At 26.4% G+C, this 17,712-nt stretch overlaps 1 protein-coding gene across 11 annotated transcripts in view; it reads right to left on the bottom strand.

Moving 5' to 3' along the window:
* The window catches only part of LOC126894920 (uncharacterized), a 383,474-nt gene that overhangs the window by 131,276 nt on the left and 234,486 nt on the right, over positions 1-17,712 (bottom strand). Inside the window, exons 1-7 of one of the 11 annotated variants that reach the window (XM_050666277.1) lie at positions 15,443-15,508; positions 14,872-14,963; positions 14,057-14,111; positions 10,534-10,675; positions 4,438-4,619; positions 3,692-3,818; positions 3,341-3,627 (exon numbers count right to left, since the gene is read on the bottom strand). In XM_050666277.1, the coding sequence (XP_050522234.1) occupies positions 3,404-3,627; positions 3,692-3,818; positions 4,438-4,619; positions 10,534-10,675; positions 14,057-14,111; positions 14,872-14,894 (753 nt within the window). In that variant the 5' untranslated portion in view covers positions 14,895-14,963; positions 15,443-15,508 and the 3' untranslated portion in view covers positions 3,341-3,403. Of the gene's footprint in view, positions 1-3,340; positions 3,628-3,691; positions 3,819-4,437; positions 4,620-10,533; positions 10,676-14,056; positions 14,112-14,871; positions 14,964-15,442; positions 15,585-17,712 lie in introns of those variants that run through there. The other 10 variants (XM_050666286.1, XM_050666279.1, XM_050666281.1 and 7 more) reach the window with 10 other exon arrangements.

Genomic DNA, 17,712 nt, shown 5'->3' with positions numbered 1-17,712 from the left:
TTTCGAAATTTTTTCAATTTTTTTTACTAAAAACTGCCATAACTTTTTCAAAAATGAACATATCAATATAATTCTTTTCAATATAATTCCAACCTTTTGTTTGGTATATTTTTTTCATAAACTTAACCCTTAACCTGCCCACAAGTGGAGATTTAAAATGACAACTTTTTCAAAAAAAATTAACTTTTTCAACTTAAATTTTGAAAATGTTCCGGAAGGTCTGACACTTTTATATATATCTTAAATTAAAGCTAATGTAATATACTTTAATTAAAAAAAAAAAATTTGACCTCTGGACTTGTCTTCATGGTAAAAACGACTACCGAATGCTATTTTTGTGTGAAAATTCTCGATTTTATAATTTACATTTTTTACTTTAAAGTGCTATAACTTTTTAAAAAATGTATGGATCAATACAATTTTTTCATGAGAAGTAGTATTTATATACATCTTTCATTGGATATACTTTTTTTTTAAATCAGACTATTTCCCTATATATGGGGGGGCTTCAAATATAAAAAATGCATATAGAAAGTAGAACTTTTTCAACTTAACTTTTGAAAATGTTCCGGAAGGTCTGACACTTTTATATATATCTTAAATTAAAGCTTATGTAATATACTTTAATTTGAAAAAAAAAAATTTGACCTCTGGACTTGTCTTCGTGGTGAAAGTTGACATCAAAGTTAATAAAAAATTACGATTTTTGTAAAATAATTTTTTTTTATATTTTTAACTTAATAATGCTCTAACTTTTTCAAGAGTGAACATATCAATATAATTTTTTTTTATAAAGATGCTCGATGTCTTTATTTATCATTTGGTATATATTTTTTGTAAATCTGACACTTAACCTGCCCACAGGGGGGGGATTTAAAATGACAACTTTTTCACAACAAATTTACTTTTTCAACATAACTTTTGAAAATGTTCCGGAAGGTCTGACACTTTTATATATATCTTAAATTAAAGCTAATGTAATATACTTTAATTTGAAAAAAAAAAATTTGACCTCTGGACTTGTCTTCATGGTGAAAATGGCTACCGAATGCTTTTTTCGTGTGAAAATTCTCGATTTTATTATTTATATTATATTTAACTTTATAATGCTATAACTTATTGAAAAGTTTATGGATCCACACATTTTTTTTATGAAAAATAATATTTTTTAATAAACCCTTTTTCATTCGACATACTTTATCTTAATCAGGATATTAATAAGAAACCAGCAGATAAAGTAGTTTTTGGAATAAAACACCAATTTTTTTTAAATTAATCACTATCTAAAGATTTGCATCGAAGCGTTTATTTTTGATAGTGATTTTAATCACTGTCAGATATCATTATACTTGAATCAACTATGCCACGTCACATCTGTGCCGCGACCCCCCTGTGCTGGGTTTTTGTTATTAATATTATCGATAAGAAATATAATTAACTGTCGCTGAATGTATGTACCCGTATGCACTCGCCAACGTGCATACTGCGTACATAATAAACATGGTAGGCACTAGCCACTAGATATTATAAGGACTATAGCGTTGCGCGGCCGTGGTGTTGCGGATTAATCAATTTTAATGGTTAATGAACTTGGAAGAAAATCCACAAAATATTATATTATGAAATACTAAATTAGTACAGTTGAAAATTTTTTTATAAAAATATAGCATTATTAATATATATAAAAAAAATTATTTTTGTAATTTGCGAAGTGTATGCTGTGCATACACAGCATACGCACACGCTACGCCACTGCAACATAGTATAAAAGTTATAATATGATCAAAAGTATATACATTTTATAATGCATAGGCAGAAATTCGTAAATAGAATGAATTTCATAAAAAGTATAAATAATTATGAAGACTCCAATTTTTCCAGGAACACATGTTCAAAAATAGGTTTAAAATACCTTAAAATATGTATTTTGTATTTATACAAATGTTTAATGTCTGTTGCTTATTAATCAGTAATTAAAAATTTAAACATAATATAAAGAAAACTTTTAATTGAACCATATAATTACACACTTATAATATAAAAACGATAAGAAAATTTTTATTTCAAAGATCAAGTTGTCTACATATTGATGTCATAAAAAACCAATTAGCTACCTGTATTTGTAATATCTTGTGTATTATACCTATACAGGGTGTTCAGTAAGTCAGGAAACGGGTTTCTATTGTTCTCATTGTTTGTAAGAATGAGAACAATAGAAACCCGTTTCCTGACTTACTGAACACCATGTATATTAACTCAAAAATTTGAAACTTTAAATGTTTATATCTAATAAACAAATTAAGTTTGAATAAAAATTCAAACATTTTATTAAATTAAAAATACTTGTTACCATTATAAAAACAAAGTTGACACCCTTACCAGGCATAAGGGATGAACTTAAAAAGTATTACATAGTTAATAATTCAAGAATAATGTGTAACTAAAGACAGTAATAAAAAAAAATGTTTAAATTATTATTTTTCTGTAAGTAATTGAGTGGGTTATGATAAAAAAATCACCCTGTAGACGCATGTACACACGAGGAGTAATTGGGCGACCGGTATCGTCTTCCATGAGATAAAATATTAGTATATTTCTTAATTCGGGTAATTTGTTTTTAGAATTAATTGCTTGTACACGCTCCTCGTTATCGGTTGCTATAATAGTATAATAATTATTATTTTTATTTCTAATTTATTTATTACTGCGACCTTTAAAAAAATAATATGCGTATTGTATTTTATTTTATTATATTAAATTAAAAAATTTTTTATACATATGACTAGTTTAATGTCGCATCCCCACAAGCAGGACCCACGAGCCACCACTAAAAAAGTATAAATAATTATGAAGACTCTAATTTCATGTACCAGAAAATATCTTGAAAAATAAGTTTAAAATACTCTGAAATATTTATTTTGTATTTATACGAGTGGATTATAACTATTGCTTTTACTTATAAGTTATATTAAAAACTGAACTCAATTATAAAATAACGTAACTTATATTTATATAAGTAATAATGTTGAAAATAAAGATAATAATATTTTATAGGTATACTTAATAAATGACAATATATAAAATAAACTACTGATGTAATTTATTGAGATGCAGTGGAAAAATTAAGTATTTAAAACTATTGGATTTTTCCAAAAATATTTAATTATAAAAAAAAAAAATCAATAATTTTGAAAGAATTATTTAAAACGTTCTAATAACGATAAACAAGATAAAATCAAAACGTTTTAAATACCACAAAATGTAAACATATTATAAAGAAAAATTTAATTAAACTATATTATTACACAGAAAAAATATTGACATTTAAATACTTATAACATAAAATTGAAAAGAAAATTTTTATTTCAAAACTCAAGTTGACTACATTCTTTGAATATATTATTTAAAGTGGGACTTCAGTAATCAAATACGTGTAGTAAGCAGCAGTACAATAGGTTGCAAAATGTATTTTGCATTCAGTTCCATGTACGTATTCTGTAATCGTCTTAAGAAATTCGTTTGGTGGTATATTATGATAAATAACTTCCTCTAGTGTATCACGAGTGGCTATTTCAAAATTTGGTTCATAATCCTCTGAATCTATGTCTAGGACTATGTTATCATTACCTAAGTGAATTAAAAATGTCAGTTAATTTATTTACATTGTATAGATAGTGCTTAGTTTAATTACCCCAATAAAGATCTTCCATAGAATTATTAAAACATTTATATTTCTTTATGCAATATTTTAGAATATTAAGCGCTGTAGCATATCTCGAATCCATCAAATTGTACACATTAACGGTATGCCTTGTTTGCTAAATATGTTTTTTTTGTAATTAAAATGATATTATAAGAACAGTGTCATGTAAATATTTATATTACAGTTTGATAATTATGCGATAGAAGAGTCGGTTAATTTAAAAGTCACCGTAGTATGATAAAAATTGTACAGCCTCTAAATACTTATTAAAATATTATCTTAACTTCAAATAATAAAACTTTATTTTTACTTATAAAATTAACTAAAAATTATTTATTTTAAAGAATATTAATTAGTGAGACCAAATGAAGTAAAATTCATTAATGTTTTCATCATTTTACATCGTAATTTAGAAAAAAGAATTCATAGTGTTGAAAATTATAATGAAAATTAGTACCTTGACTATAGTAACAAATTGAAATGAATAAAAATTAAACTGAAGTAGGTTTATACTTAAGTTATTATTAAATTATTTAAATTTTAACAAAAAAGAATATTATTATTTTTAACTAGTATAATATAATGCTGTAAAATTTTATTAAAGAATATAATACATTTACATACTTGTCGTCACTTGGTTAGAAATTGACTTTTTGAAAGTAATTCTTTTCTTATTGAAATAATAATAAAGAAACAGGGAGATTTTAATTTTATTTGAAATTGTAATTATTTACCGTGGGCTGTTCTACTGCAAACAAATTCCTGTGAAAAATATCACAACACTTTATAAGGTCTTCTGAATTTTGTGATGCATCTAATTCTAAGAATTCTAATAATTTGGTACTCGTTTCATTTGGGCTTATGTCACCGGAAATGATTTGGTTCTTCAATATAATTAATTGTGTATTAATATTTTCTGTAAAATTATTATACATTAGTATTCATAAATTAAATATACATCATATAATTCATTAAAAAATTTATATTATTTAAAACATTAAAACACAAATAGTTGCATACAATTATGTAATAATCTAAATTATATGAGAATATCTAATAAAAAATAATAAATCAACTATCCAAATAATGGTGCAGATGATTATTTTCATTGATATTGTGAACTTGATGTATTGATAAAAAATTTTAGATATGGGTTGCTAACTTAGGGAACAAAATATTTTTTGTTCCTATTAGGTTCAAGGACCCGGCGGAACTCATGCCCAATCCGGGAGGGCCGAGAGTGATGCGGCGCAGACTCTTAGTCAGCGTCGTACACTCGAGCCTCCTGTACGGGTCCCCGGTTTACCCTGTCGTGAAGCCCTGCTCAGGGTGCAGAAGCGGGCAGCGATCCGGACAGTTTCGGCGTACCGAACGGTGTCCGGAGTGGCGGCGGGTATCCTGTCGTCACTGCCGCCCGCCGAGGAACGCCCCGCCGGGCATGAGGTCCGCCGAGAGCGCAACCGGTCCCTCGAACCCGAGGACCGACTAGCGCTCAGGTGGATAACCATGCTCCGGTGGCGGACTCGCCTCTCGGAGGAAACGACGAGGAGCGGGGCTCTTTGGAGTCTCGGACTAGGGTCCACGTTCCGAGTCGGGTCCATGGTGAACCTGATGTTGAAGAGTCGGGAGGAGTGGAGGTTCATCCAGGCGTTCGCCGAATCCGTCTTATTAAAGAAGGAGGAAGCGGAACGCCTGAGACAGAGGCAGCCACGCCGCCCGGCACAGAAGGACCTGAGGCGTTGGTTTAGGCCGGTGCCTTAGGTATTTGTGTTTTATGTTTTTGTGAGTTATTTTTGCCCCCTCGCAAAGTCCTGCCCCCACCGCCGGACAACCCGGGCAACGGATCCCACTCTCGGATCCAGCTAACGGGTGAGGCCACACCACGTTGTGAATCAGCTCTTGATTAATTTCGGGCTGATTCACAACGTGGTGGTTTGAGTTTTAGAGACGGCGTGGGCCGCCCTGAAGTAATACCTAACGGTAGTTCCAGGGCGGTCCACAATAATGCCGGTCGTGAAAAAAAAAAGGTTCGAGGGCCCAATTCAGCAAATTGTTATTACTTATGATTTTTCATTTAAATGATTTTATGATTCTGGATTTTAATTTGTGATGTGAGTTTTTATAAAGGAGGTACTGATTAAAGTCAATGTATTGCTCCAAGGAATATTATCTCGAGTAGTTTGGACAGTTTCTCCCACACGTTGCTCAAACATATTTGTATAGAGTGTGTAAACAGAATGTACTTAACATTTTTTTAAGTTTACGTTTGCATTAATAATATAAAATTTAATAGTATAAAGTATTATTACTTGTGATTTTTTATTTAAATAACTTAATGATTTTGGATTTTAATTTTCGATGTTTGTATCTCGAGAGATGCAATTAACGTCAATGCATTATAATAATAATAATCCTTTAGAGAAATAAGACAAGCAAATATTACGAAGCGTAGGCAGTTGATTAAATGTGATGTAACAAAAAACAATGAAAAAATGTCAAGTTTTATTTATAAATATGAATAAAATTTTCGATCACTGGAATAACTATTTTAACTTCAATGCGAAGCTGAGAAGGTGTTATTTTTCGCCGTAAATGGGGGAAATCTCCAAATAAATTTTAAATTTAAAAATCGCTAATTTTCAATTTTTTTTTTTACTTAAAACTGCCATAACTTTTATAAATGAACAAATCAATATAATTCGTTTTTTATAGACGTATAATTTCTTTACCTGCCCACAGAAGGGATTCAAAATGATAAATTTTTCACAAAAAATTAACTTTTTCAACTTAACTTTTTAAAGTGTTCCGGAAATTCTGTAACTTTTATATATATTTTTAATTAAAGCTTATGTAATATACTTTATTATGAAAAAAAAAAAAATAATTCGGACTTTATTTTGTCTTCACAGTGAAAATGGCTACCGTATGCTATTTTTGTGTTAAAATTCTCGATTTTATATTTTACATTTTTAACTTTAAAATTCTATAAATTTTTGAAAAATGTATGTATCAATACAATATTATTATGATAAATACTATTTATATACTTTTGTCATTCGACATACTTTTTTTTTAATCGGACCATTTCTCTTTATACATTTATATAATAAATATACATATATTCTTATATTACACTTATAAATCATAAAAATTAATCAGAATATAAATAGGGAAATAGTAGATCATGTAGCTTTTGGAATAATCCACCAATTTTTTAAAATTAAACTCTATCTATAGATTTGCATCCAAGTGTTTTTTATGATAGTGATTTTAATCACTGTCAGATATCATATATCAAAAAAGCGTGGGGGTTTTGTGCCATAATTTTCGTATATTGAGCGCCCGACGCTTTTTTTCAAAATAATACTAGTATTTTTCGTTCATTATTGTTTTAAGCTAATTTTTAAAATTATTTTAAACTTTTTAGTTTGATATGCTTTAAAAGCGTGTTTTTAATTTTTTTAAACTATATTTATTATGTTTGTAACTACTTTTAATCAGCTCTTACCGAACCGATTTCTTTCAACGATGCGCTAAAAGATCACAAAGTGTATCTAGTCGATGATTTTACACTGAACAATTAAAAATATTTCCCTTGTTACCGCAAAAACGGGAAATCTCCAAAATAATTACAAAATTTAATAATCATTAATTTTCGACATTTTTACATTTTTTTCACTTAAAAGTGCCACAATATTTTGAAAAATAGATGAATAGAAACAATTTATATTTAATATATAATTATATAACTTTTTGAAAAATATATGGATCAATAAAATTTTTTATGAAAAATACTATTTATATACTTTTTTCATTCGACATACTTTTTTTATAAATAAAATAATTTCCCTGTATATATTTATTCATATATTTAACTGAATAAATTANATAAATAAAATCATTTCCCTGTATATATTTATTCATATATTTACTTGAATAAATTGAAATATATTTATTGATTATTCATACATGACCTAATAATTAAACATAAATATTTTTTTGTATTAATTAGAAAGATTTTGTTATCATTTAGGTCATATGCGAAACTCTAATTGCACGTTTTAAATCGGTGCAAAAATTAGTTTAGAAAAGTATATTTTGGTTTCGGATGGAAATTCCTTGTAGACCAGTAAATTTATTTATAAATAACACACAATTTTTTTTTTAAGTATTGCATCAAGACCTTCAACTTTTATATAAGTTTCATACGAATTGCAAGATACAAGTACTTTGGTTATTAGGAAAGCACAATGAAGTACGAGGTGCAGATAAAATGCAAGACACATGTACTCTGAAATGTTGAGGAAGAGAGTAGGTGGGTTAAAACGGAAAAACAAAAACTTTACTTTAAACAGTAAGCTGGACAGTGACAACCGAGTATTGAGATTGATATATGACACAAGGCACTGGTTTCGACTGACCAAGATGGTCAGGTCTTTTGGATTTTATAATGATTTGAACTATTGCCAATTTAGCAATAAATATTATTTGTTAATTCATCAGTCTCTGGAAGCGCGTGTGTTGTCTGTATTTTATTATAATAAATTCTCACAATAATGGTAACATGAAACCATCACAATTTAATTGATATAATAAATATTTATTCATATACTACACTTATAAGTCATATCTTGTAAAATAAATAAGGAAATAGGAGATCACGTAGCTTTTGGAATAATCCACCAATTATTTAAAATTAAACAATATCTATAGATTTGTATCAAAGAGTTTTTTATGATAGTGATTTTTATCACTGTCAAAAGTCATCTATACTTGACACACTATACCACTTTCCCACTGTAGCGGGTTTTTTAATTATAAACAATCCAAAAATCATCTTAAGAGACTAAAAAATTAGATTAAAAATGATATTTTGCACTGAATATTTTTAACATATTAAAAATAAAAATCTCTAATAATTTAAAAACAATTTTATTGTGATTTTAATTATTTTTTTATCGTAATAAATTATTTCAAAAGAAATATTAATAATTTCTGTTACTCTTGGTGTTTAAATATATGATACAATTGAAATATTCAGAAATATTTTCCTCGTTGTTATACCCTATAGTTTTTAATTAATTAGTAATAATATCGAAAATAATTGGTGATACAAAAAATATAATTGCTGATTTGATATTAGAATAAATAAATAATTGAATAATTAAAGTATATTTTTGATTCTGATGAAAATTTTTAGCAGATCATTTATTCATAATTAGCAATATCATCGAAACTTGTCCCAACTGTTTCACATCTNCGATTTGATATTAGAACAAATAAATAATTGAATAATTAAAGTATATTTTTGATTCTGATGAAAATTTTTAGCAGATCATTTATTCATAATTAGCAATATCATCGAAACTTGTCCCAACTGTTTCACATCTATACTATGCCGCTATTCCACTGTGCTACCATTTTTTAAATAATTTGTACGGATTTAGACTCTATTAAAAACGCAATATTTATCCTTTGTTTCTCATAAAATAATTATATATTTTTTTTATTTTTTAAAGTGAAACTTCTTTATAGAGGGTCCGAAAAAAAGATTATTATTCATCACGGTCGCATGTAAATTATCTTTAATATTATAATTTGAACTGTATTTTCAAAAAATAAGGTAATTTAATTAAAAATTCATTAAATAATTTAATTTGTATAATTTTGATTTTACATAAATAATTTGTATAAAACGACAATAGATGCAATTCACGCGATAACTTCATTACGAAAAAAGTTTCACTTCATCCGGATAAGTAAAACGAACTGTTTTTTTTAATTTCAGTATGGCCAATTTTTATAATTTTTTATAAAACAAAAAAGTAAAGTACTTAAAGTAGTTGATAACTACTTTAAGTACCTANATTGATAATTACTTTAAGTACCTATTGAATTACAATCATTTTTCTACATGATCTATTATTTCCCTATTTATATTCTTATTAAGTTTTATGATTTACAAGTGTAATATATGAATATATGTATATTTATTATATATAAATATATAAAGAGAAATGGTCCGATTAAAAAAAAGTTTGTCGAATGACAAAGGTATATAAATAGTATTTATCATAAAAAAATTCTGTTGATCCATACATTTTTCAAAAAATTATAGCATTATAAAATTTAAAATATAAAAAGTTTTTTTTTACAAAAATGCATTTTTTTATTAACCTAGGTAGCCTTTTTAACCATGAAGATAAAAGAAAGTCCGAAATTTTATTTTCCCATAATTAATTATATTACATACGCTTTAATTTAAGATATATATAAAAGTGTCAGTAGTTCCGGAACACTTACAAAAGTTAAGTTAAAAATGATTTTTTTTTTTGAAAAAGTTGTCATTTTAAAACCTCCATTGTGGGCAGGTAAAGGGTTAGANTATTTTAAAACCTCTATTGTGGGCAGGTAAAGGGTTAGAGTTTAAAAAAAATTATACCAAATGATAGGTAAAACATCATGCATCTATTAAAAAAAGTGATATTGATTTCGTCATTTTTGAAGAAGTTATAGCAGTTTTAAGTAGATAAAATAGAAAAAATGTCGAAAATTAGTGATTATTAAATTTGTAATTTTTTTGGAGAATTACCATATTTACGGGAACGAGAAAAATTTGTGATCTTTTGACATAATAGCTTATCAGCTTTGCATCGTAGCTATAATTAATTTAAATTTTGTTCTTGTTTTAAGAACAAATAATAAAAACACATTCTTTTAATATAGATCAAAATTGTAAAATTAAAAAAATATATTTAGAATCAAAAGTCTTTAAAGTTGTAAAATCTGATTGAATATTGTAATCTTAAAGTTATTAAACTATATATTACCTTTTTCTATTTGTAGTGCATTTATTTGAGATATATTAACGCATTCATGAAATTTATTTTGTGCCATTTCTAAATTTTTCGATGTTAATGCATCAATAACATCATTAAATGTGGTATTGGCTGATGTTGAAAATACAAGTCCCTATTAAAAAAAAAAAAAAAGTACAGGTTGATTTACACATTTTAAAAGCATATTGATTAATATTTGACAGTGGTCATCATCATTATCATAAAACTCTTGAATTCACGTGTGTTTCAAGGTAGATTTTTATTCGAGAGATTTTTTTGTTTTTGGAGTTGAGCCACCAAAGTACGTGTTACTACTTATTAAAAAATCTTACATATAATATTTCATTGCATTAAAATATTTTAAATTTGCCAATTTTTTTAAATTACTAAGTTTTTTTTAAAAAAGTTGATCAATACAGTTATTAAGTATACAGTTATTAAGTATACAGTTATTTCTGAAAATTATCAAAAATTATCAAAAATTTAAAAAATATTATTTTATTAAAAATGGTGTAAAAGTCATAAAATGTTTATATCTTTAGTAGAAGATTTTTGTTGAAAAATGACAAGAAAACACTCTTTGTAATTATCCTATTTTAGAACTTAACGTACAAATAATTAACATTTATTTGATGTATAATAGAAGTTATCAAGATTTCTGGGAAATTTTAAAAAAGAAATTAAAAAAAAAATCGACCTAGCACAGAATATATTTAAACTTCTATATTAACTAAATTATTTATTGGGGTCCAAAAAAAAATATTGTTGATAGGAAGACTAATTAAAATTAATTGAAATTAAAATTTCAAATTCATTTATGTATTCTTCAAAAATTTTGTTCGCGCCAAGCGTGAGTGCTGCACTTATTGGGTGTGGTCAGCTGGTAGTCCTTGTGCGCCATCAGCTCTAATGACGCCTTATCAGCGGCCTGTATTGTTTGGTCGTCTTATCAAAAAAGTATATATATATGTACCTGCTGTAGTATTATACAGTTTAGGTTAAGTTGCGTTGGTTTTTATTTAGTTAAGTGCTTTTTTTTGTATGAATTAGTAAAACATTGTTGAAGTTTTGTTTTTAAAATACATTAATCATATTATTATTTTAAAAGCATAAAGTTGTTTTCATTTATCCTTTTTTTTTTTTACTTTATGGTTAGTGCATTGTTGCAGTGAAACTACAGATGTTGTATTACTATTGTATATTGTAATTCATTTTATTCATATTAGGCCAGTCAACATAGAAAAAATAGCGGAAAAAATTGCCAACCAAATTTTTTTTTTTTTAAAAGTTGAATTAAGATATGTATAATGACATACTAAAAGCCCTCATCGATTGGACTTGAGCTTTTTTTTTACAGACTCGCAAAAGTTCAAAGATATGAGCTTTTTTAATTTTTTCAAAAAATATTTAACTTACAAAAAAAAGTTTCGTACAAAAGTTGTTTAAAAGATAATTTTAAACATAAAAGATATCTTATATTTTTTCATTTAAACATATATTTTTCGAGTTACATTACATTTAATATGAGTACTAACATATATTTTCCAATTTTTTTTTATTTTACGGTTACTTTTTATCATGTTATACTTACATTAGACACAATGTTATAAATATATATGTGTGTATGTGTGAGTTTATTTATTTATTGTATCATTAAAGTGTAGTGTATATTAAGATACAACCGATGCAGTTGGTAATGGATTTGACGCTATATTGTTTAAACCCAACTAAACGCTAAATTGTACATTTCCAAACAACAATTATATTATGTCAATTGCCACCGGAATTTCTACTAATCTTTTTGTTTTTCTTTGCCTTAATCCCAACTACTTAAAGTCGGCCATCCTCATCTTAAACTTCCACTTGACACGATCTCCCACATACTCTACGCTCACATCAGCTGTCCTCATATCGCATTTAATAACATCCCTCCATCTCTTTTTTGGTCTTCCTCTACCTCTTCTTTCTTCAACATTCATCTCTATAACTATTCTTTGAGCTTCCGATTCCTCTCTCCTCATAACATTATTAAACCATCTATGTCTATTTTCTCTCATCTTATCCACAATTGACACTACACCTATACTCACTCTTATATACTCGTTCCTTATTTTATCTTCTCTAGTCACTCCACTCATCCAACTAAGTATTCTCATCTCTGCAACACTTATTCTCTGCTCTACTTTCTTATCAACTGCCCAACGCTCTGAACCATACATCATAGCTGGTCTTTATACATTGTTGTAGAATTTACTTTTTATCCTCATTGGAATTCTTTGCAAATAATAAAGGTAATTGTCATAAAATGGCGTTTAGTCAGGTGTTGGAGCTGGTAAAAATTGTGGCTTTTGAAAAACAGGGCTAAAATGTTCTATTATATGTGAAAATTGCAAAGTTCAAAGGCGTACAAATTCAATAGAAATAAAGATTGAAGATTAAGAAGATTGTACTTTTGTTGAAGATATATTCTATCAAAATTTTGAATGGGAAAATGATTAAGAAAATGGAAAAAAATTTTGTTTGATACATTTGTCAAATAATTTTATAGTGGAGAAATCCTCCATAGATTACATACTTTACACTAGTAATGCATATTACTAGTAAGCTTATTTTGTGTTAACATAAAATATTCTTCTTTTGGCAATTTTACATTGATTAGAAACTTTTTTTGTTGATTATTAGTTGCCCCTATTTTAAGCCGTACGGCGGAGTTCTTTTCCCCAATTTTATTTTGGATTTTTTTAGAACAGCCCATCCGGCAACATATTTAAAGTAATTTTAAATTGTAAAAAAAATTCAAGATTATTATAATGATAGATTCTATAGTAATTAATTTATACTTTTTCGTATATATAAAATATATTGTATTTATTTTTATAAGATACCTATCTAAAGAAATTCTCAGCATTTACTCGGCAGATTTTAATGATTAATAAATTTATATGTTAATACAAATGTTCACAATTTTTTTTTCTGCATTTTAAAAGACTATAGCTTATTTTTAACATTGATAATAAAAATGATAAAAATATAATCATAATAAAAAGTAAATTAGAATTAATAAAATTACTTTAAGTATGTTTTTTATGAAAATTCACATATAAAAAAAATTATTTTTCAACTCAAATTTTTAAAATGTTTCTCAATGACTACGTCCTTGAAATCTATTTCAAACTAAAACTTTTGAAAGCTGCTACAGTAATTTCAAAAAATGTTTCCCAAATATTGTATTTCTATGAAATTTGTGAAAGTCAATTGTTTTTAAAGAAAAAAAACGCATTAAAAAAAAATACCTTCAATTCAATTAAAGAGATAGTTTAAGAGCTGTTCAAATAAATAAATTAGATTTCAAAATACTTAGAATTTAATAATAGAAAAAATCCTTGTGAATTCATCTGATGCGTAACGAAAAGTTTTTTATGATAGTGATATTACTAATGGTTAGATAAAATCTATCCCAACAATTTCCTCATTGTGCCACTGCCTTACTTTATTGTTTTTTTTTTTTACTTACAATACACAGAATTATTTGAAATTGCAAATACATCATCTTTTCCTTGGTGATGGATCTAAAAAAAATATTTTTTGATTTTATTAAATTAAAATACTAATGTTTTATTGGAATTAGTAAATAAAAAAGAATTTTAAGACACCACGATAATTTTTTTTATATGAAAACATTTTGTGGGCGTCTAGATATTTCCGGTAGGAAAGTTAAAACTTTAAATTGTTATTTTTGTTACATAACTCTACAAGCACTTTTTTTACACGACCGGCATTATTGTAGACCGTAACGTCGGCACGGCTGACTTACGAATACTGTAAAGATACTCGTTAAAGTGGTCATTGCATGACATCACTTGTGGAAGACGGTAAGTCATCTCACTATGTGTCCAGTCCACCTAGCTGTCTAAACGGCCAGGTCCGATGAGAGGGATCTGGTCCACTCGGCACTTGTTTTTTTCAAAAGGTGAGACCGTCATTGGAGCATGGTCATCCGCCTGACAGACAGCCGGTAGATACCAATGTGGACTGGGATCGTTCCCAACGGAGCTCATGTACGATAGAGAAACTTCATATTCACTACTAATTACTATGTACTAAAATCAGGGGTGGTGAGGTTGCGACTTTAAAAATAATACCAGTATTCCTAGGTATAAAAAAATTGTAAATATAATAAAATAAAATGCGATAGATATATTATTATTTTAAAGGTCGCAGTAGGAAATAGAAATGAAAATAATAGCTATTATACTACTATAGCAACCTAAACGAGGAGCGTAATTCTAAAAATAAATTACTGAATTTAGTAATATACTAATATTTTACCGTATAGACGACACTGTGTACATGCGTACCCGAATATGCTGAGGGAAACAACTTTAATGTTAGCATGCGACAAATATATTTCAGCTATTTCACTATATAAAAAAAATATTTTTAAAAAATGTAGAATTAAGAATATAGAATTAATTTTTTTCTTTTAATGTATTTTAGTAGGGGATGCAATCATCCCATCATCTAAACCACGAGCCGTCACTGAATAAAATACTTGTAACATAATTATTACATATACTAAAATCATAATTATACAAAAAATATATTCTCTTTCTTATAAGTGATAAATAATAACAAATATGCTTTAAATATAGTTTAAAAAGTGTTTATAATGTTTTAGACAAAGTTATAATTGTATCGAAAGATATAAATTTAAACTAAAAAATAAAAATAAATAAAATTTTATTTTTTTGAAAATAAATAACGGTATATATTATTTCTACGGTCTAAAAGCGCATAAAGTGTTATTGAAAATAAGTGAAATGTTAACTGTATCAACTACTATAAACATTTTCAGTTATGTCTGAAACTAATAAATAACATATTTTTAAAGCATAATTACCTGAATTATCGACCAGATACTTATAATGAGAATATTATTATTTTATGTATTTAGTTTAACAATAAAAATAAATTCGTTAATTTTTTTAAGGTTTTATATACTCTTGGTTTTTAAAGAAAATTAATTTTTAGAAAATCTAAATGTCAAGTATCAAACTTGTACAAATACAATTCAATAATAGACTTTAACAATTTTTAATTATTTTAAAAATATAAAAAAATTATGATTTATCTTTTAAACATCTTTTATTAACCATTATTGTTATTGTATCATTAGTATGTACATAGTGATGGGTTTATCATAAATCACTTGATTACTCACAAAATAAATAGAATATTGAAATAATAATTTTTGATTTCTTTTAGTTGTATATAATTTTTATACCTTATAGGGGTGTCAGCTTTATTTTTTTTAATTGCAACATACATATTTAACTATCTAATAAATTGGGAATAATCTAGAAAATGACCGATTGATAACAATTTGTGAACCAGTAATTTGCATGTTATTCTCAATTTTATACTTAGGCAGTATTAAGAGAACGGCCGGGAATAAAAATAAAAATTTAGTAATACAAATAGCAGTACCCAAACTTCAACACCAGTCTATACTATAAATTTTAACACCGGTTGAAACAATATTTATTATTGAGAAATATATCATTGTATTCAAATATATTTTAATCTATTTTAATATAACTTTTGCAAATTTATCATTATTTTTTGTCAGAATAAAAATTAAATTATGATTAATCTAACGCATAATAATACTACTTTAGAATGTAGTATCCTAGCATCAACACTCTATAACTTATACACAGACTACTTCCTTCAGTTAAATTTTACTTTTCTGCCTTGTTAGAAACAACTACAATGTTACTAGTGGCGTATCTGGAATACTAAATGCTAATATTTTTTGTTGACTGTATAAAACTTATATTTTATAGTTTAAAAAATATTTTATACTAATTAATAATCACAAAAATTTAATAAATATTTGCCTTCTTCATCGATATATAATGATGAATAGTATACAACTGATGCTAATATAAGAAAAGATGCTATCGATAAAAGCGATGACAATAACCTGTTCAGTTACATATCATATTCTTTCTCTTTATAAAATAATAATTAATTACATCAAATATAATGGTGCATAATAAGTTATACATAGTAATCATTTCAATAATATAAAAATAATGTTTTATATAACAATACAAAAAAATTAGTAATAAAACGATGTTTGTTGACAAAAATGTCAACATCTGGAAACATTTCCTTTATGATTAGTCAGCATTTTATGTAAAAATAATGTGATTTTTATAAAATAATATTTATCAAAAAAATGTATCAGATTATGATTAATTTCTCTTGTATAATACAAATTGAAGTGTCTTACGACAAAGATTTTAATCAATCAGATGTTAATCAGTGATGAATTATGAATTTCAACTCTAAAAAACCCAGAACAGGGGGGTCGCGGCACAGTGGTGACGTGGTATAGTTGGATCAAATATAATGATATCTGACAGTGATTAAAATCACTATCAAAAATAAACGCTTCGATGCAAATCTTTAGATAGTGTTTAATTTTAAAAAAATTGGTGTTTTATTCCAAAAGCTACTTGATCTGCTGGTTCCTTATTAATATCTCGATTAAGATAAAGTATGTCGAATGAAAAAGGGTTTATTAAAAAATATTATTTCTCATAAAAAAATTGTGTGGATCCATAAACTTTTCAATAAGTTATAGCATTATAAAGTTAAATATAATATAAATAATAAAATCGAGAATTTTCACACGAAAATAGCATTCGGTAGCCATTTTCGCCGTGAAGACAAGTCCAGAGGTCAAATTTTTTTTTTTCAAATTAAAGTATATTACATTAGCTTTAATTTAAGATATATATAAAAGTGTCAGACCTTCCGGAACATTTTCAAAAGTTAAGTTGAAAAAGTTAATTTTTTGTGAAAAAGTTGTCATTTTAAATCCCCCCCTGTGGGCAGGTTAAGTGTCAGATTTACAAAAAAAATATACCAAATGATAAGTAAAGACATCAAGCATCTATATAAAAAAAAATATATTGATATGTTCATTTTTGAAAAAGTTATGACAGTTTTTAGTAAAAAAAATTGAAAAAATTTCGAAAATTAGCGATTTTTAAATTTGTAATTTTTTTGGAGGTTTCCCCCATTTACGGGGAACGAGGGAAATTTTTTCAATTTTGAAGGGTAATGTCTTCGACTAGATACGATTTGTGATCTTTTGAC

The sequence above is a fragment of the Daktulosphaira vitifoliae genome, unplaced genomic scaffold (assembly GCF_025091365.1).
Source record: "Daktulosphaira vitifoliae isolate Bord-2020 unplaced genomic scaffold, ASM2509136v1 Scaffold_1, whole genome shotgun sequence".
Classification (NCBI taxonomy): Eukaryota; Metazoa; Arthropoda; class Insecta; order Hemiptera; family Phylloxeridae; genus Daktulosphaira; species Daktulosphaira vitifoliae.
Note: the sequence above shows the minus strand (reverse complement) of the source record. Positions and strands in the feature narration are given on the sequence as shown.